The sequence below is a fragment of the Protobothrops mucrosquamatus genome, unplaced genomic scaffold, assembly GCF_001527695.2.
Source record: "Protobothrops mucrosquamatus isolate PMUCROS unplaced genomic scaffold, P.Mucros_1.0 scaffold1265, whole genome shotgun sequence".
NCBI lineage: Eukaryota > Metazoa > Chordata > Lepidosauria > Squamata > Viperidae > Protobothrops > Protobothrops mucrosquamatus.
The window spans coordinates 374821-396101 of NW_015387471.1; the positions used below are offsets into that span (position 1 = coordinate 374821).

Consider the following 21281-nt stretch of genomic DNA (forward strand, 5'->3'; position numbering starts at 1 on the left):
AAAAAGCTGTCCTAATTTTCTTAGATGCTGAAAAAGCCTTTAATAATTTGCTTGTGGCTATTCATGCCAGCAGTACTGAATAAAATGGATCCCAGAAAAACATTTCAAGCTTCAGTTAAAAGTATATATCAATGGCAAAAAGCAAAGATTACAGCTCATGGAGTACCCTCAGCAGATTTTTCAAGTCAGTACAGGAACAAGGCAAATAAATCCACTCTCCTTGATTTTGCATTAGAAATACTGGAAGAAAAAAAATCTGAGGTGACAAATAACAGGTCTCAAAATCCATGGAGAGAAATATAAGCTCAAATATTATATAGATGATGTAGTACTAATACTTACAGAACCACAAATAGAAAAAAAGCAGTTAATGAACATAATCCATAAATGAGGATATTTGGGATATAAAGCTGGTGTTCAGAAAGCAAAAATAATTTTAAGATTTTTATCACAAGAAGGAATTTTCTGCAAACAAACAATCTGGTGGTTAGTCCATTCAGCAAAATAACTTAGTTTGCATTTACTAGGAAACAGTCAAGAAACGTGTCAGAATAACTGTGTCAAATTATGGCAGTAGATTAAAAAAGATCTTGAAAGGTGGACGAACTTAAAACTGTCTTGATTAAGATCATTTGCAATAATTCAAATGAATGTTTTACCCAGGATAAATTATCTATTTCAAATGCCCTAGTGCAGTGGTGGCGAACCTATGGCACAGGTGCCAGAGACGGCACTCAGAGCCCTCTCTGTGGGCACGCGCACCGTCGCCCCAGTCCTAGGCCTTCAGCTGGGTTTTATAAAACCTTTTCGCTTTAGGCCTCTGCCGCCGTGCGCAAAAAACCCCCAATCAATCAGTCAATTTCAACTTCTCGCGGGAAAAAAAAGATCTTGCAAAGTTGGAATTGATTGATTGAACTTTTTAGTCCCACCCAGTCCGCCATTACCACCGCAGTCACACCCACCCAATGGGCCACACCTACCCGGCACCCGACGATGCATAAGTGGGTTTGGGGTTGCAGTTTGGGCACTCGGTCTCTAAAAGGTTCGCCATCACTGCCCTAGTGCCTAGTCGGAATTTCTGGAGAGAACTTGAGGAGAATGGCAAGGCAGCGTCAGTAAATCCATAAGAAATGGGGAAAGTCCTAAACAAAAGAATCCTGTCTAAAGCAAGAGGTGGCCTTGCGTTCCAGATTTTAAATTGTATTATAAAGCAAGCTGACTGTCTTGGTTAACAGATTTGTGAAAATTTCTACACAGCAGAATGGCAATTTTGGAAGGAGATGGTTTAGTCCAGGGGTAGGCAACCTTGGCTCTTTTATGGACTTCAACTCCCAGAATTCCTGAGCCAGCCATGCTGAGGGGAAAGGGAGAGGCTTCCAAGCTGAGCCATGCCGGCTCAGGAATTCTGGGAGTTGAAGACCACGAGTCATAAAAGAGCCAAGGTTACCTACCCCTGGTTTAGTCAGTGATACTTATAGCAGAGAGATACAAAGGAGGATTAAAAAAACGTAACAGACAAAGCTTGATAAAACTATGGAAATGTATAAAGGCAATAAGACCAACATTCTCACCCTCACTTTTCATGGTTGGAGACAACTATAGTAAAAGGGAGGTAGTTTCATATGCTGATATGGGTAGTCCTCAACTTACAACAGTTCACTTAGTGACTGTTCAAAGTTACAACATCACTGAAAAAAGTGACTTGCAACATTTTTCACACTTAACGACTGTTGCAGCATCCCTGTGGTCACATGTTCAAAATTCGAATACTTGGAAACTGACTCCTATTCATGATGGTTGCGGTGTCCTGGTGTCATGTGATCCCCTTTTGTGACCTTCTGACAAGCAAAGTCAATGGGGAAGCCAGATTTACTTAACAACCATGTTAATAACTTAACAACTGCAGTGGCAACAAAGGTCGTAAAATGGGACAACATTCACTCAGCAACTCTCTCCCTTAGCAACAGAAATTTTGGACTCAGTTGTGGTTGTAAGTGGAAGGTTACCTGCATAGTCTACTTAGATTCTGCGAATTTAAAAACAGCAAGAATTCAAAATTATGAAAAGACTCTGAAATCTCTAGCGGTGTGAGAAAGTTGTGAACTCTATAGAACTATCTCTAATCCATAATTTAGACTGAATGAGTTGACAAAATTAATTTAGATTCACAATGCAAAATGTGATACGCTGAACCCCACTTTAAGAATCCAGTTTATATTTACACATTCCTGTCTAATGCATTAAGACATTACTGTTAATGGGACAGTAGCAAACAATGTTATAATGAAAGGGCCTATCTCCATATATTTCATTATAATGATCCTCAAAGGCAATAACAATGTGCATTGTCCTGAGAATAATACCATTAAAAGCAGTGGGACATTTGAGAGAAGATGCACGTAGAATGTCCTGGTCAGGCTCCAGAAATGCAGCTCATTGGGATGGTAACAGATAAGCAAGTGGTTTTGATGAAATAAAGGCCTGCTATTCAGAAACTCTTGCTTCATATCAAGGAAAAAATCAGGTGCTTAGTCTGAACTTTATTTCTATGAAGTTTTATTATCTTGGAAGTCATTTTTGGGTCATTCATTTTATTTCACCGCAAGTGGGATTGCTTATTTCTTTGAAACATTTATATCCTGTCCTTCATAATTCTTGTCCTAGCCATAACCAGTCATCTGTCTAATCTTCACTAACAGAAAATAATGTTTAAAAAAATAGTAAGAAAAACTTATTTTTGCGATTCCAATAAATTATGTGAAAACGTTCTACACGGTTTTTTTGTTTTGCATAACCATGGAAATTTTACAATTTCTACAAATTATTCTGCTACTGCTTGCCCTACAGGGGCTGGGATGGGAAAAGAGCTATATAGAAACTGGTTTTACATTTAGAACTTTTGATACCATTTATTGGTATTACCTTGATTACTGCTGACCAGATTAATTTTTAATTCACATTTGAAAGTAATTATGTATCTAGGATGAAGGAAAAAATTGAGAGTAGCAGAAGATTAGCTAGTAGGAATACCTACATGTTTGGCCATAGCAAAATATATAATAGAATAGTAGATGTATGTATTTTGTACAAATAATTTAGCTACAATTCCTAATTTAGTCTTAAAAATGAAATCAAGCAGAGCTGTAATATAGTACTGACCTCTTGCTAACTTAATTATTGATATTCTTAGAAAAGCATCATTATGATGTGGTTGATGTCCAATGTAAATTCAACTACATCCAGAAATAAGTGTCAAGCAGTTTATTGTATCAATTTTTGTTATTGAAAGAATGGTAGGTTGTGATTATTGGATATGTCATCTCATTCTTCAAGAAAACCAATATTTCTTTTTAAAACAGCATTCCTTTTAAGATAGGAAAGTTGATGCACTCTATCTTTACAAGAGATGGGGAGATACAGGCAGCAGTTAGGATTCAATCCTTAAAGCTCCATGTGAAAGGGTTGAGAGATGTGGTTTGTTAGCTTTGGATTAGATCAGGTGACAAACAACCTCACTGTTGATCTTGAATCCTGTTTTGACAACTTCCAATGTTTCTTCAAATGCATCCTCATACTTTGATTTCAAAAAGTTGTAATATAAGGCTTAATACAGTTAAAACTAAATAATGACGTACCCAAGTTCCCAGAACGAAGAGAAAGAGGCTCGATTATTTGCCTGGTAGGGTCTTAACTACTTAGCCTCATTGTCCTACCTGAAAATAAGCTTTATTGTGCTCAAAAAGTTAAATGGAGACTCTGGTCACTTAAAGTTTCCCTCACTTAATTTTTAACACATGGCGTGGTCCAACCATTGGGTCCTAGGTACCTTATTTACTTAATGGCTTTTTGCTTGTAGTGTTAATTCAGTCATTGTGATTTATTTGTAAGCTATAAGTAAATTATGGTTTAGCCTAACGTGTCATCTCAAACTTTGAGCATCTGGGCATTTTAAACAGTAATGTGGCAAATATGTATATCATTCAGTCCTGATTAATGGGAAAATATGCACACGCACATTTAACTTAAAAATTAGACCTACAAAAGAAGGTTCTACCACTAGTAGAGGGAACTACTTTTCTTCTGATAGATCCTGTCCCTCAAAATCTTCTGTGCCTGGGTTAGAATTTGGGAGAGCTAACATATTTTTATGTGTTTGTATTTGGCTTGAATAGCAAAGCCCAGAGAGGTATCGTGCTTTTATGTATACTGAGCCAATTAATCTTGCATGCCAACAAGGAAAGGAAAGTGTTGTGTGAGAAATATAATTTTTAATAAAGGTTTAGATACTAGGAAGTATTAGTGTTTTGCACTAGATCTACACAAAATTCCCTTGTCCTACAGAAATAAACGAAAATGTTTCTAGGTAAAGTCTCTTCTGACTTTCTACCACCCATTTTTTAGAATGTTATTGTATATGACTTTGAGAAAGAATAAAGAAGAGGAAAAAAAATGTCTTTAGTTGTAATTTTTTTTCCACTCAACTTCATCCCTCATCCCTTCCCAGTAGGGTGAACGCCTTATTTTTCCTGTGTATGGATTTCTAGCTTGTGTGGGAAGTTGCCCCAGAAGATTTTACACTAAATATGCACGTTTACTTTCTTTCCAGTTCATTGTTTCAGTATAATTTGAGCGTCCATAAACATAACTACTTTTGAATTCAGATTGTTCGTACATGTATTTGTGAAAATGGTTTTGCTTTCGTGATTCCTTACTTTTTGTAGTGGATGCCGATGCTTGGAACACATTGTAGTTGCTGTCTTGGGATTTTAAAGGCAGATGGCAGAGTTCCATTTTGAAACATTGAGGAGATTTCTTTCACTATTAGTAGTAGGGGAATTGTTAATAGGTCTGTTTCAAAGTACATTTGAAACACAAGCACCCATAGTTACTATGGTGAAGAAATGTGACTCTTAACAAATTCCTAATAATCCGCATTAGTTTCCTGAAAGGTAGGAAGGATTTTATATTATGTCTTTTAGCAGCATCAACATTGGGGCATCAGTCTTAGATCAGAGAAGATGCTATGCCTTACTCGGAGTAAGAGCATAGATGTTCATGGATATGCAACATTTAATTGGGGTATGAATATACGTCTTTTGACTAATGATTTTATCCTGAGAGGTTGTCAAATCTATTGTGTATTTGAAACGAAGTCTCAACAGGTCTGTAGCATTAAAACCTCACAGGTTAAAAAAATGATTCTTGGTGTGGATATCTTCTCTAGATCCAAAGTGCTGTGCGTCTTATAAAACCACATTTGCCCTTCGTGGAGATGGTAGATTGCCAACCAAGTCTGCTATAGAAAGAGTGCATCAACTTGGGCAAGAGTGGATAAGAGCGCTCTCAAAACATCTCACCCAGAGAGCCCTCTCTTTGAAATCTAAAAAAGGTTTAGCCTTAATATTGGCTATAGTTTCTGGATTTCCAACTAACATTATTTTTCATTTTAAAACCCATATATCCTTCCAGGAAGGATTGTTTTGATAGGGAAGCTGTCCGTGATAAATATAGATATGTAACACCATACAGCATTCCATTTGTTCTCTTACTTTGCAGAGGAAATTCTTATTTTAGTCTACTAAATCATTTTTTAATTGTCAGGTATGGAGACTTACTGTAATTTTAAAAGCTTTCAGTAAAATGAACAAAAATAATTAGTCTGACCACATATTTGTTTTGTAGCGATGTCCTTGCCTTGCCCATCTTTAAGCAAGAAGAATCCAGCTTGCCTACTGACAATGAGAACAAAATTCTGCCCTTTCAGTATGTTTTGTGTGCTGCCACTTCTCCTGCTGTAAAACTTCATGATGAAACTCTCACTTATCTTAATCAAGGTAAGCTATATTTCTGTTTTGCATGAATACCAGATGGGAAAAAGGCTGCTTTATAGTTTTGGGTTCGTATCAGTGTAAGTTGGCTGCTCAAACCAATGTTAATAAAAGCTAAAATCCCAACAGGAAGGGGGAACAACAAACAGTAGGGTTTTTTTTAATTGAATTGAAATTCTTATATGCCATTATCCAGTAAAGCTCTCAAAGCATTTTAAGCTTTAAAAAATAAGTTGGAAATACAAGAATCCTAGACATGAGTATTTGATGTGATTCATGGGCTTGGAAATACTTGACAAAGCAGTGCAATTGCTTAACAATGTGCAGTTTATAATCTCTCAGTCAGCTTAGCCTTGGTTACTGTCAACTGAACTTCAACTTTGATAAACTTTAATGTATGTGATACTTTTTGTATTAATCTAACTTTCGGCACTCCTCACATATTTATGCAGCTAATTTGAAAAAGATTAGTGATAATTCCGATAGGTGAAAAATGTTACTGACATGTTAGCTGTAAACAGAATTTATTAGAAATGTCATTCAGTTAACACGACTTGGACTCAGCTGGATCAACCTATATAGTATCTTGTAGTTCAATCATTGTAACTGGAGAGGTAAAAGGAGATTAATTGATATCCCCGTTTTTACATTTCTCGTAGTTTAGTACAGTTCAGTGTAACATTACTGACTGTCATATTTCAAGTTATTTCTGATTTAATCAAGTTCAGACCTAAAGAAATAGATTATTCTAAAAGGAGTATATAGTGATACAGATATACTTTCATACAGAATGGCCCTTTTTCATTGCTTCCTATACATAATGGGGACACTTATGCTTGCTTTTTCTTATTGACTGAGACAACAAATCCTTTTTTTTAAATCATAACTGCAAATATATTTTCTTTTTCAGGTCAGTCTTATGAAATCAGAATGCTGGATAACAGGAAAATAGGGGAATTGCCTGAACTAAATGGAAAGCTTGTAAAGGTATGTAACAATCTGTCTTCTCCCAAAATATGTGAGAGAACTTCATCAGATTTCCACAAACATTTTGCCAGGTAATAAATGATACTAAATTATGCAAAGTGATGCAATCACTTACACCACTCTAGCAAATCCTGGTATTAACGTTAGGAATGGCAATTTACTGAGGAGCAAAATGAAAGATTAGCGGGTGATAAATTATGTGGATAGGCCACTGATGAATGAGAAGTCCTTGCTATTCAAAGCATAAATATTGCAAAGAATAAATAAGGCAGAGGAAATGTGGAACTCTTAGAATGTTAGATTTCACTGAATCTTCCAAAGACATAACAGTTAAAACGATTGTCAGATGATCTTGAATCAAGATTGTGAATGTGTGGCTTGCTACAGTTTAGTAGTATAGTAACTTGCAGAGGGTTTTTAAGAGGGATGGCAAAATAGCATAAAATACAAGTGGGGCACTCTTTTTTTCACTATATCACTATTTTTGCTTTGCATGAAGTTCAGGAAGCAGTAGAAGATTCAGCATCAAAGTAAGATAGAAGAATAAATTCAGTTGTAAGCTTGCTTTATGTTTGCCCAAACATATGCAGGGAAATTTAGTAATGTTTAGACAACAAAAATGGCAGGTACAAATGTTCTTTATCTATAGCTAGAAGACAAACGGAAGTAATATACAGAGTAAGAAAATCTCCCCATTGCAATCCCCTTAGTTTTAGATTCAGGTTTTTTGAGCTAAACATATACTGCCTTGGATAGCAAAAGTATTTATTTAACTAACTTAGTAAACTTCTGACCTTTGAAGTCTCTTGGCAGTTAAGAATTAAAATAGACTTAAATCCAATATATTAAAATAGTTAAAATAGCAATGTAAATTTATCATTCCAGTAAAAATAATTATAAGTAAAATGTATTATAAGGTTTTTTTAAAAAAGCTAATGAAGTTGACAAGTCCCTAAACCTTTTGGGAAGTACACTTGAAAGAACTGAGGTGGCAATAGAGAAGGCTTGACCCCGGGACCTCTAAATCAGCTTGCAGGAACTGCAGAGGAAGTTGAGTAAGGTTACTGTAGAAAAAAAGATTTCTCAGATAGGTTGTACCTAATCCACATAAGGTTTTAACAATAATATCCACCACATTATAATTTTTTTCTGGGTATCAACAGGCAGCCAGTTCAGTACTTTTCAACCCAAATGTATTATGGTCTCTGCATTTTTACTAACGCCAGCCTGGTTATTGGTTATTCCATGTTAATGGAATTTATAACATTAACCTGCAAATTTTCCTAAGACAGAATGATATTCTGGACAAAACACACTAGCATGGAAGGTACATGAACATTTTCAATATGCTGTAAACAATTTCTTAAGTACCTAGGTAATCATGGCTTTGTTTTAAATTATATAAGTAACCGTCTTTTGCTTTCTGGCTATAGCTCATACTTGTACTGCTGTGAAAATATTTTTCACAGCAGTAACATTTTATATGTCCCCAGATTTTTATATTAATAAACATATTCATTTATTAATATAAAAGTCTGAGGACATATAAAATGTCACTGCTGTGAAAAATATTTTATTCAAAGAATACTGTTTTGTAACCCCTTATGTAAATTCAACAGAGCCAGTTTGGTTTAGTGGTTAAAGGCATCAGACTAGAAACCAAGATATTAAGGTTCAGACCTGCCTTACACCCAAAGCCAGCTGGTTGATTTTGGGGCAGTCACTCTCTGTCAGCCCTAGGAAGAAGGTATTGACAAACTACTTCCAAAACTGTTGTCAAGAAAACTACAGGGATTTTGTCCAGATGATTGCCAGGAGTCAAGATTGACTCAAAGGCGCACACACAAAGATTAATTAAATAGTAGCTAAGATAGGTGACAACAGATAAGTACTACATGTAGCATTTTTCTTGTGTGAAAGTGTAGTTCATCCAGATATATTATTTATGTTGCTAACGTAAATACCACATTTTTTAGAATCTGGAAATCTTAAGTTTTTTTGAATTACCACATTTTGGATCCTGATCTAGAATGTGGATTCATTATATCATCTACTATTGAATAATAATGATAGTTTCCCTCCTCTAAATACTGTGACAGTTTCTAGCCCTTTGGCCTCTGGAGTGCTTAGAAATCATGAAAGTATTCAGTGCCTTGGGGATGCTCCCTGTAAGAATAACCTTATTGGAAATCTTATTTTGTTGTAGTAGCTGTTGCTGAATTACAAGGCACATTCAAATAGATCACACGATACACATCTCTCTGTGGGAATACTGAATTATGGCAAATAATCATGAAAGTACAGGTCGCTCTTGGGTTACAATCGCTAAGCAATGCAGTCATAAAGAGCAATATCACATGACTGCATTGTTTAGTGATGGCCATCCTGACAGTCCCAGTTACTATCATAATCATAGGACTGTGTCTATTGATATGCAAGAAAAGGTGGAAGTCTCAGGCATGTTGAAAGCTACATGTGGGTAAGAGAGGTACTGCTAGCAGTGCTATTGAGTGCAGGTAGGTGATGGGGTACTGCATGCAGCCACTGTGGGGGGCAGGGGTTGCTGTGTCAGAGTGGGCAGGCCAAAGAAAGGCTGGAGAGGGAGTAACTTCCAACTTCCTGTTGGCTTCCCCATTGCCTTTGCTTGTAGGAAGCTGGCAGGGAACATCAGAAATGGCCTACACGTGATCGTGGCTTGTGGCAGTATTTTAATTGTGAGCCAGGCACCGAGTGCCCAGATTACAATCACATAACCAGAGGACACTGCCCCAGCTAGAATTCTGAGGACTGGTTTTAAGTCCCCCCATTGCTTTGCAGCCCTCCCAATTTTATTTGGATTACATTGCTAATTATTGTTTAATAATATTATATTTCCATGAAGCAGAAAGAATTAAGTATATGCCTTATAGGATATTATCCATACTGATGTAGAAACTGTCTATATACCCTTAGAAAATGAAAGCGGTTGCCAGGAGAAATCATAGCAATTGATTTGCCAAAAAACAGTCAACAAAAGAAATAATTTATGTGTTCAGGAAGAATAACGAATCTTTCTACTTTAGGATCTGTACCACATGATTAAGAACTGTCATTCTCTATTGCTATAGAGAAGTGTCATAATTTCGAATGGTCAATTTTGAGTGGTGGTAATCTGAGGACTACCTGTAAATTGTAATTCAAATGTCTTGGATAGAACAACCACTCCAAAGCAAAACCTTTTAGAGGAGCCTATTCATGCATTTCCTTGACTCCTGTTTAGCAGTTGATTTAGAAGCATATTTGAACTAATCCTTGGGGAAATTTAGAACCTTTTCACACATTGCTGTAGTATTCTGCTTTAGATTGCAATGCAGTGTGGAAGTGAATCTTGGCTTTGTGTATCTTTTGCCATAAATAGAAACATGAATGTGAATTGACTGTTAGTGTTAAGCTAAATATTTTCCATTCGTATAATTCATCAGCGTTATGGTAGATGGACCTTGTGAGGGCATATCTTTGGAAGAAGCTCCCAAGAATCATCTCTCTGATCAAGGATTGATTTTTTTTTAAACCGGCTTGCATTGACATATTAATTATAGTCAATGGGAAGTTCTTTTGTTTCTTAGAGTATATTTAGAGTGGTGTTCCATGATCGACGGCTGCAGTACACAGAGCATCAACAGTTGGAAGGCTGGAGGTGGAACAGGCCAGGAGACAGGATACTAGATATTGGTGAGTGTTTTTGGTAAATCTGGACTACTATTATGTTACAGCTTTGGGAAAGCATTGTCTTTACCTGCTTACTTTCCATTATTGCTTTTGGAAAGTAGTTTTCGTTTTTGGTTTACATCACCAGAACTTATATTATTTTCCCACGGAAGATTTATTTTTGATTGCTTGGACAGGCTACCTTGAGTGGTTTGCTCTCTAAACAATTTTTTACCACAATCCTGTGCTCTGTTCAGGCTGCATTGTAGCTTGGATCGCATTGTTTAGCCACTTGTGGCTAAAATCCCCTCCTCACAGAATCAGAGAGCTTTTTAGCTGGGTTTTTTTGTTTTTTGTTTTGCTTCATATTCCTGAACTATTAATCAGTGGAAAGCTGCTTTAAATCAGGAAAGCATATCTTCTTTCACTCATGTATTCCCCTAATGATTTAATTCATCAGAGTGTTCTATGTATGTAAGCAGTTACAGCAGCAATCCTGTGTTTTGATCTAGAAACCAAGTGGATTACATTTCTGAGTAAAGGATTCTAGTGTTTCTAGTGAAAATTAAGACCTGTGTAAAATTCCTAAAAAGTTTCTCCCCATCTCCTTTTTTTTTTTACATAGATGTGTTATGTAATCAATTGCTTTTGTTTTTATTTGAGAGTGACTTGAGGAAAATGTCCTTCCAAGACCTCTGCATACTAGAAATGCTGAATCTTTGCTAGCTGTCCATTAAGAAAAAAAGAAAAGAAAAATACTGGTTCTTATTTATAGATTGAAATCGGAGAATGGAAATGTGAAAAAGTCTTGATAAGTTGGAGGAAGCAGATAGTGGATATCTTCCAGGGTTCGCACATGGGATTTTAATACATCCAGGTTACTGTTTTTCACTCTTCTATGATTAGAAGAGAGCCTTGGCACACATTTAAATTATGCGACAGATGCACCCATTCCTAAACTAATGCCCTCATGACCTCTCATTTGGATTACTGCAACACAGTATACATAGGGCTACCATTGAAAAGTATTCAGAAGCTTCGGCGGGCACAAAATGCGGCTGCATTGGTTGGAGTTTGCATCACCTCTACTGTGTGAGCTGTATTGCTTGCCTGTGTGTTTCTGGGTGCAATTTAAGGTACTTTAAAGCCCTTCGTGGCTTGGGACTGGGCTACTTGAGGGGCTGTCTTCTCCCATTTGTTTCTACCAGTCCAGTTTGGTCCAGCAAGTTGAGCATGCTACAGATTCCATTAGCCTAGGAATATTGGCGGGCAGGGACTAGGAGACATACCTTCTCTGCCAGGGCACCGGCCATCTGGAACAGTCTCTTCAGAATTGAGGGTGACCCTAAACCTGCTGGCTTTTCATAAGAACTTGAGCCCAAAGTTTGTGAAGGGCCCCAATTTCCTGGCTATATTGACAGCTATGACACATATATATTTGTGCTATGTTGTAATTGTTTTAAATTGATTTTATGTTTGTTCACCAGTCACTTGTTTATAAAAATTGCATAATTTATATAGGTTACAGGTGCATATCTGCTTCTTAATATAAAGCAGGATTAAATAACCCATTGCTCTTCAGACTTCCATCAGAACCAGTCAACATGACTATGTCAAGGAATCAAAGGCCAAAATATCTCTACATTGCTAATCCTGAAGTACAGTTCATATATAGACTAGTCTCTATATCTTCCAAAATCTTCTGTATGAACTAGTACTATTATCTGGATGGAGCTTATGTAGTATCAAGTTCATGACCAAACTCAATAATACACATTTATATAATTGCTAACAACACAACGGAATGACTTTACGCGGAAGGCAACAAAAGAGCATGGGAGAATCTCTTGGAGTCTTTGTAAGGATGGAATGAAAAATGGGACTTTGATCTGTTCTTCCCTTCAGTTCTTTTTTACTTTAAGGAATGTTAGATTATCTCAGATGAATTATTCAGTTACCTCAATGTCACAGATCATGTCATGATAATACATCAAAGTTTGGTCTTCTCTGTCAACTCAAAATGTTCTTTTTCATTATTATTCCATGGTCATTTGAAATTCAAGGATTTTATTAAAATGATTTCAATAATTTTCTATTCCTTCTTAATTTGGCTTGGAATATCTCTGTATTGTATTGGTCTTGCACATGCCCATTTTTCAGGTTATTTTCCAACGTTTCAACCCTTTTTTCTCTTACTATTAATTTAGGTTATAGTTATCCTATAGCATAAATGTCTGTGCCTTCAATTCAATTTTGATTCTTGCCAACTACCTGACCTAGTCCCTGCAGTTTTCTTGCCAAGATTTCTTAGAAGTGGTTTGCCCTTGCTTCCTTCCTGGATCTGAGATAAAGTGGCTGGCCTAAGGTGAACCAACTAGCTTCATTCCTAAGGCAGGTCTAGAACTCACGGTCTCCCAATTTCTAGCCTGATACCTTAACCACCAAACTGGTTCTCTTATAACTTTGGTCACTCATAGAAGTCTTCACTTGAACTGAGGCCCAAGGAATGGCCAAAAAGATAAGGCCTATAGTTCAATTAAATCATACATACAATTAGCTTGGTAAACTATTTTGCTTTCAATTTGTCCCTTGCCCTGCATTCTGTCAAACTTGCTAATTCCAACATTCTTAATTGTTTTACTTGTGCATGAATATCATAGGTAGTTTCCTATTCAGCAAGATTGTTGCTTGTGGGTACAGTTCATATTTTGACTGTAGAGTCTTGACATTAGTTGTTACATTATTTTTGCTTGAGCTTGAATGGACCTGTTAAGTATTATCTTATGTGCTAATGTGTGGCTATTTTTTGTTGTCTTTAGATATTCCAATGTCTGTGGGTATAATAGATCCCAGAGCAAATCCAACACAGTTGAATACAGTAGAGTTTCTTTGGGATCCTTCAAAGAGAACTTCCGTATTTATTCAGGTAAATCTAGAAGAGTCATTTTTTTGTAAAAAGTTTTTTTAATTTTTCAATTTTTACAACCAAGTGATTAGGAAACATCGTAGAGATAGGATAATCCATAGTCCAATAACAGAGTCATTCATGTAAGTCAAAGATTACATCATTAAAAGTTCCCTCTCTATTTCCCTTAATTATTGTATCATATTCAATTTGATACATTTCTTAATACAGTAAAGCTCAATCAATCAATACATTTATAAACACAATTTTAGTTATAGATATCCAAGTCCTGATTTTGAGTTTTACTTAATTCCAATTACCATTTTCAAATTTAGCCTTTAATAATCATAATGTTTAAACCGGGTAGCCCTCATTTCATTACAATGTGATTATCACAGCTAAAGTATACATATTATTCCCAAATTTAAATTCTTGTCTTAATAAATTCTATTTCTCATCCTAATAACTCCTCATACTAATAACATATCTTTTATTATCACAAACCCATTTCCATATAACAATTCAACACTATAATCTAAAAGTTAATTTTCATTTCCATTATAAATCTAAATACTAAATATTAAATCAGTCAGTATATCTAAAAGCCTTCTTAACCCATTAGGTGGAATTTCAAAACCCACTTTTAATCTAACTCTGGCTTTCTTTTTGTGCCAGGCAGGTTTCCATACCAGTGCCTTTGAATCCTCCGATATGTCTCCCTTCATTCCCACACATGCTGTTTGAATCAAGGGAGAACATCCAGTTATCAATTTTTCAAAGGAACTGGCCCTTTTGTAGTTATTAGGTTGTTGCCCTAATAAGTCAAGTCTCCATATTTGGTTTAAAGTGTTTGTGATCAATTCAGTCTGGTCTGTCGTCATTGTTATTTGCTTGTCTAGATTGTCAAAGTTCTCAGTATATTGTAGTTGTTCAGTTCCTGTTGCTTTAAGAATTGCAGGTACTTTGGTTAAAGTCAGTATTTGGTCATCAAAGTTCTCAATAGATTGTATATATTGTTGCACAAAATCCTCTTTAATGATGGGTTGTTCCTCTAGAAGAGTCATATTTGTGAGATGGACAGCCATATAAAGATTGATTGAGAGAGAGAGAGAGAGAGAGAGAGAGAGAGAGAGAGAGAGAGAGAGAGAGAGAGATAACATATAGCAAGCAAAGTATTGGTTGATTTATTCTTGTAAATTTATGTATTTTTTTATAAGAATAACGTGTTGTGCTACCGTGCATATAATATGACATCATCTCTTTAAGTGTACATAGCGAAAGAACATGATATCTTTGAATGGTTATCATGTCCTGATGCTTGGAGTACAAGACAACAGAACATAGAAAAGTGCTATAGAACATGTATCATTAAATTTGATTGTGCTTTGACTGAAACATTCTAACCTAGTTACCATGTAATCTTCTATACACCCCATCACAACAATACATTCACAGTTTCTTATTTTTCCCACTTTTGGGGTTGGGTTTTCTATTATCGTATTTAAGTTAGAGATTCTGCTATGCTATTGTTTGTTTAATTAGGATTTGTAGAATATTTATTCTGTGGATACAACTGGGGAAATACACATCAAACTCACTATAATGCAATGTGTAAAAACCTTCTCCTATCCTTCGCTTTGATGTAATTTTGGACAATGAATGGCTGAATATAATTTAAGGATTCATAGTTACCGTGCTTTAATTCAAGACAGCGTTGCTTTTGTTTTAAGATCAACTTCTTCATCAGAAATGGTGAATGTCCCTGGAAATTCTTGAAGCTTCAATAAATGTTGATGAGAAGTTCATAAACTAAACAATAATGCTACCCAGCTATCAAAACTGGTAAAGCTACCATTCATTTTATGACGATTTGAGAGAGGAGCTTATCTACTGTAATTTAATCCAATCTACAGGACAAATATTAGGAAGGGAGAAGAAAATATCAGACCTTTTCGGAAGGACAGACATACTGCATTTAGGCAATTGAGAAATTTAGAACGGACATAGATATAATATCTGATCCATTGTTGATCCTTAAACTCTAAGGAATATTGCAGACTCCCTTAGCTTTACACCTTGTTGATGTAGGTAATTATTAGAAGCGTGGTATCAAAGCTTTGAATTGTTGAACTTTCCTGCAAAGTTCATAGGTGGACCATGAAATGAATTTATTTCTGAATCAGAAGCTAATATTCATCATGCAAACTCTCAATCCGAATAATGTGTCCCAGAGCAACTTCCTTGATGATATTCCTGAAATTATGCAATGTGCCTTTTGCTGCTGCTGTTTCTTTTTTTTCATCTTAAGAACTTCTTGTTGTAGATCCCTTATTTTTCATGGGTAACACACACAATGCCTTCCAGTGTCCTAAGAGATTTGTGCTTTCTTTATTTTACACTATTCACATATCCTTATGTCGGGGAAAAAAGAATGTTTCCCTTTCCATTCCAACATAAATGCATACTATGTTTACAAATAAAAGCTTTATACATACTGATTAGAATTATTATTTGTTTAAAAAAGATTAGAAGCTTCTAAATAAAGCAAGAACAAAATAACCCAGTCTATTTTCCTTGCACTTTAAAACAATATTTTCAGTGTTGTGGATTTTGGGAATGTGTTCCTTTTCCTTATTTCTTTATCACAATTAAAATATTAACTTAGTTCATACATCTATACAGAGCCAGAATTTTAAACCAAGGTGTATTAAAGTGGTCTGAACCACACAAACATTTCGTAGCCACAGTAGTGAATTGAAACATCCCATTAAGCCAGAAACTAAAATTCCTTATTATGGCTTAGCACAATGTCTTAAGTCACTTAGTAAAAGAACCCTTATGTTCCTTTCTCCTTGGATTGGCTGCTTCTTTCTTTCCTTGCTCAATTTCTCTTCTCTTCCCAGTGAAAATAGTGCTCTCTCCAGATTGCAGTCATGGCTTCATACCATTGTTAGCATTAACCGCTAACATTGATAGAAATCATTGTGTCTAAGGCTGAGGAAAAGAGATACATCTCAGCCTGATGTCTTCCAGATCTTTTAAAAGATAACGAAGCCTCAAATTGGATATACCCGGTTGAAGTACATACAGGTTGTCCTCGACTAATGACCACAATTGAGCCCAAAATTTCTGTTGCTGACTGAGACAATTGTTAAATGGGTTTTACCCCATTTTATGACCTTTCTTGCCACAGTTGTTAAGTGAATCACTGCAGTTGTTAAATTAGTAACAGGGTTGTTAAATGAATCTGGCTTCCCCACTGACTTGGCCTGTCAGAAGGTCACAAAGGGTGATCCTGTGATCCCAGGACATTGCAAACATCCTAAATACGAGTCCGTAGCTAAGCGGCTGAATTTTGATCATGTGACCATGGGGATGCTGCAATGGTTGTAAGTGTGAAAAACTGTCATAAATCACTTTTTTGGGTGCCATTGTTAACTTTAAATGGTCACTAAATGAACTGTTGTAAGCTGAGGACCACCTGTACTTTCTTACTGCATACTTTACTAAAAAATAACTTGACTGCACTTAAGTTTTAGAAGAGAAATAAACGACATATTTTGATGTATCCCAGGTCTGATTCCCGTTCTCATCCATTGTTGTTCTTCATTCTCTTTTGAGGGATGTGCACATATGGTTTCTGCCTAGATGTCAAATACGGTGTATTAAAAACTTTAAAAAAAAATAAATTGTTGGTCAGGTCTGGTATTTTGCCAGGTTGGTTTAAACCCTTCTTTGAGAAAAGACAACTATTAACACTTCTCAGAAAATACCTTTTTTTCCTATGACTTCTTTATGTGCCTGCAATCTTGGTTTGCTGTGCAGATAGAATCTCAGGCTTTGTTAGAACTTATTTAGACATACACAGAAAGTTTGATTTATTTGTCTGTGTTGTACGAGCATCACTATTGCACTATTGCAGTTTGGAGCATATTTTTGGGTCTCTTTTTCCAGGTACATTGCATCAGTACAGAGTTCACTATGAGGAAGCATGGTGGAGAGAAAGGCGTGCCCTTCAGAGTCCAGATCGACACCTTCAAGGAAAATGAAAATGGGGAATACACTGAGCATTTGCATTCTGCCAGTTGCCAGATCAAAGTCTTCAAGGTATACCTGTGTTTTAAGATAGATAATGCAGGGACAAGAGCTGGAGAGCACAAATCCTTAGCATCCTGTTGCTAAAAAACAAAACAAAACTGTAGGAGTTAAATTATTTCATAAGAAGGCAAAACAGGATTGTGGCATTTCCGATCTACATGTTGTTACTCAGGCCTTTTGGGGGGATGTCTTAAATTAAAATTTTGCTGTCAGTAATAAAGATGGCAGGGCTATTTGGCTAGACAGGTAGACCAATTAACTGACATAACAATTGTTTTCTTCTGTTGCCCTCCATCTTGGATAGAAATCTTTTTATCTAGTTCATCGCTCTCCATCACATGCCCAAAGTATGTAAGCTTCTATTTACCGATCATTGTTTCAAGAGCAATTATTTGTTTTGCTCAGCAATGATTGATTGCTTATTCTTGTAGTCCGTGGTCCTATTAGTGATTATTTCCACATCCATAATTTGAAGATGTCTTATCTTTTTTCAACCACCTAATTCATATGTCCATTTTTCTCACACATCTATTTCTAATGGAAATATCATCGCCTTAACTATTCTGATATCTCTTCTCATAGAAATATTCTTACCTTTCATGACTTTTTTTAGTTTTTTATTGCTTCCGCTCCCATTCCCAATAAGATTCATCTTTTTTATTCTGTAGAACACTGTCCATCCTAGTTGTTGAGGCCAAGGAATCAAAACTACTGCTATTGCTTCTTTGCTGTCAACTGTGAGTTCTCTAAACTTGCTGACTGACGTAATCTTTTCTTTCTTAATATTTATTATTAGTTCAGATTTTTCACTAAATATATACAGTATGTGAGCAATATGCATCCCTTTTCTCTTTCTCTTCCCTGTTCTGAACTGCTGTTTTTCTAAATTCAATTATTAAAGTAACCTGTTGTTTATTATCATTCAAGTCGGTGTCCTGGCACCCCTTTATCCATAATATATTCCACTATTCAGGCATGATTTAATGTTCAAATGCTTTTCTGTAGTGTAAAGTAAACTGCGTTAAATTCTCCTGCTTGCTTTATTGTCCACTTTATGTTGGCTATCTGATCTCATATCCTTCTGCCTTTTCTTAAACCTGCCTATTCATTTGGCATTTCTTTCTTTATATATGGCTCCATTCTTCATTAGAAGATCTTAATCAGAACTTAACGTTACTGTTGGTAAAGTTACAACACTGGAGAGTAACTTTGTTTAAATTACCGTTTGATTTTGGAAAGATTTCAGATTTATCACGTTAGAGTGTCGAAATGTGCTCATTTGGTTTTCATTCTCTAACAATGTATTGGCAAAGACTGTTAAGATTTATGAAGGATTTTAAAATTAGGCTGAATAATTTCTTATATGAAACATGCTTTTGGTATTTTTGTTAATCTGTTGGATTTCTAATTTCTTTTTTCTTCTCTCTTACATCCTTTTATGTATGTTAATAAAACTAGTACATTTATATGGAAAAATAGAGAGATGATTTGTTAGTCCTTTCAAAAAAATGGTGACTAGATGGCTTTTTCTACTTCAAACAATATATATAACAACACAGGGAGATTTATTTTATGATTTAAAAGCATGGAAATGGAAGGCGAGTTGGCAAAGAAAGAAAGCTAGAATAAGACTGAAGAAAATTGGGGTTTTGACTTATCAGTGAGAATTAAAATAGAACATACTCAAATAGATAAGATGTGTATTTTGAACACTAGATTTTGTTATGAGCTGAGATAAAGAAAACTTTGTTCATTTAAAACCTGGTAGTATAAATATTAATAGTTAAATTTGAATATTGATTTGCTTATAAAGGTTGAATGTAAAAGTAACTAAGATATATACAGTATAAGCTAAACATCTATTGATGAATGTAATATGTTTTTACTTAGCTGTTATAATAAAAACTATTAGCTTAAATATGAGATAGTAGACATCAAGAAAAAAGAGGAAGTATTAAATGTCAAAATAAGAGAAATTTTGGTTACTAAATTTAAGACATTTGGAAATTAATAGAAAATAAGAATGTTATACCGTATTATTAATTAGTTGATGTAAGATGGTGAGAAATAGAATATATTCAAATAGATAAGACGTGTATCCTGAACATTAGATTTTGTGATGAATTGTGATAAAGGGAACTGTGGTTATTTAAAACTTGGAAATTATAAATATTAAATGTTAAATTTAAATATTAATGGGAAACTAAAAATTGGGAAAAACTAATTAGGACATTGATTGTCTATAAAGATTGAATGTTAAAATAACTAGGATATGTATAAACTAAAATTATTGATAAACGTAAGAAAGTTATTTTTATTTAATCGATATAATAAGAATTGTATTAGTTTAAACATGAGACAGTAAATATTAAGGGGAAAGGGGAGGAAATATCTAATGTAGTAGTTTGAGACTTGTACTAAAGATACTTGTATGTTATTGAATTATCAATCAACTCAGCCGCCACGTTGCTTTTTAAATATTTAAATGTAAAATTAGAAAATCAATAAAAAAATTCTTTTTAAAAAAACTAGTACATTTATCCTATGCAGATAATCCTGTATTTGCAAGTTCTTCTATTTTTCCAGCTTCTGCATTCTAAATATCTATTAATAATACAGGTAGTCCTTGACTTATGACTAGTCATGTAACAACTGTTCAAAGTTAAAGTTGCAACACCTCAGAAAGGCCCGTAAAGCACTTCTGGCCATCTTATCTTATTATGCTCCATTTATTATGCTTTAATATTGCTTTGACAGTTTCAATTTTCTCTTGATTTATGGTTTAAACGTTCCATGTTCCTATTGCATTAGTCCTTTGTAAAAAGCAGCCTTCTTTCCTTATGATGGCACCATCAGTGACCAGAAGCCCTTGTGGTTTTGATTTGATCACATCATGCCATTCCAGGTTTTCTTGAGAAAGTTCAGTGTTCTTCCTCAGTAACTCAAGCAATGTCTTTCAGTGTGGTGCTCTTACAATATGACAACCAAATTTATAAATGCTTCAGTTATGTCTACCCAGTTTCCTGGCAACAATATAGAAAGGATTTGCCTCCTTCTAGCTTTAATTTTGGAATTCCTTCTTTTAAAATGGCACTTTCCTCATGGCTGCTCTGACTCTCATTGTGGATATCTTCACATTTACTTTTATCTTTTCAACTTTTATCATACCAGCAGTTTCCATTCTAATCAGCATCACTCTTACAATCACTGAAATTACTGGACCCTCTTAACTCTCATCAGCAATAGTGAGGCAGTATGAATCAGAGAAGCTAGGATTCTAATATTCCTAGTTTTTAGATGTCCAGTAAATGTAATGAGATACAAAGCTGAATTATGTGTGTGTGCAGTATTGGATTACCTCCTACAATAGAACCTGGCATTCTTAATTTGGTAAGAATCGTAAAATGGGGAAGTGTGATGGGTTTTAATTTAATTCATAAGACAAGTTTTGAGTGCTACAGTACAATAGGCAGTGGGGAAGTTGCATTTTCTGTATATCTGATGCAGTTTTAAACAGCACAGAATTTTGAGAGCAAAAGGTTTCATGAAGTAGTAAGCGATCTCCCACCTTCACCGCTTTTATTCCTTCACCCACTACCAAGACGTTCCTTTTTATTAGAAATTAGTGTATACCTGAATAGAAAATTCCCTGTGGGCAAAGGCTTCATATTTTTTTTGCTCTAAAAACAAAATCCTGTGTGCATCTGGGTCTGGTTAAGCAAATTTTTCCTTTGTGGTCACTTTTAGTTTAACCTATCGATCCTGCAGATAGTACC

General features: G+C 35.3%; 1 protein-coding gene across 1 annotated transcript in view; it reads left to right on the plus strand.

Annotated features, from left to right (window-relative positions):
• TFCP2 (transcription factor CP2) overlaps positions 1-21281 on the plus strand; it is a 43971-nt gene that overhangs the window by 3666 nt on the left and 19024 nt on the right. The window contains exons 3-7 of the mRNA XM_015821166.1: positions 5683-5834; positions 6739-6815; positions 10421-10526; positions 13322-13428; positions 17362-17514. Coding sequence (XP_015676652.1) covers positions 5683-5834; positions 6739-6815; positions 10421-10526; positions 13322-13428; positions 17362-17514 — 595 coding nt within the window. The remainder of the gene's footprint in view (positions 1-5682; positions 5835-6738; positions 6816-10420; positions 10527-13321; positions 13429-17361; positions 17515-21281) is intronic.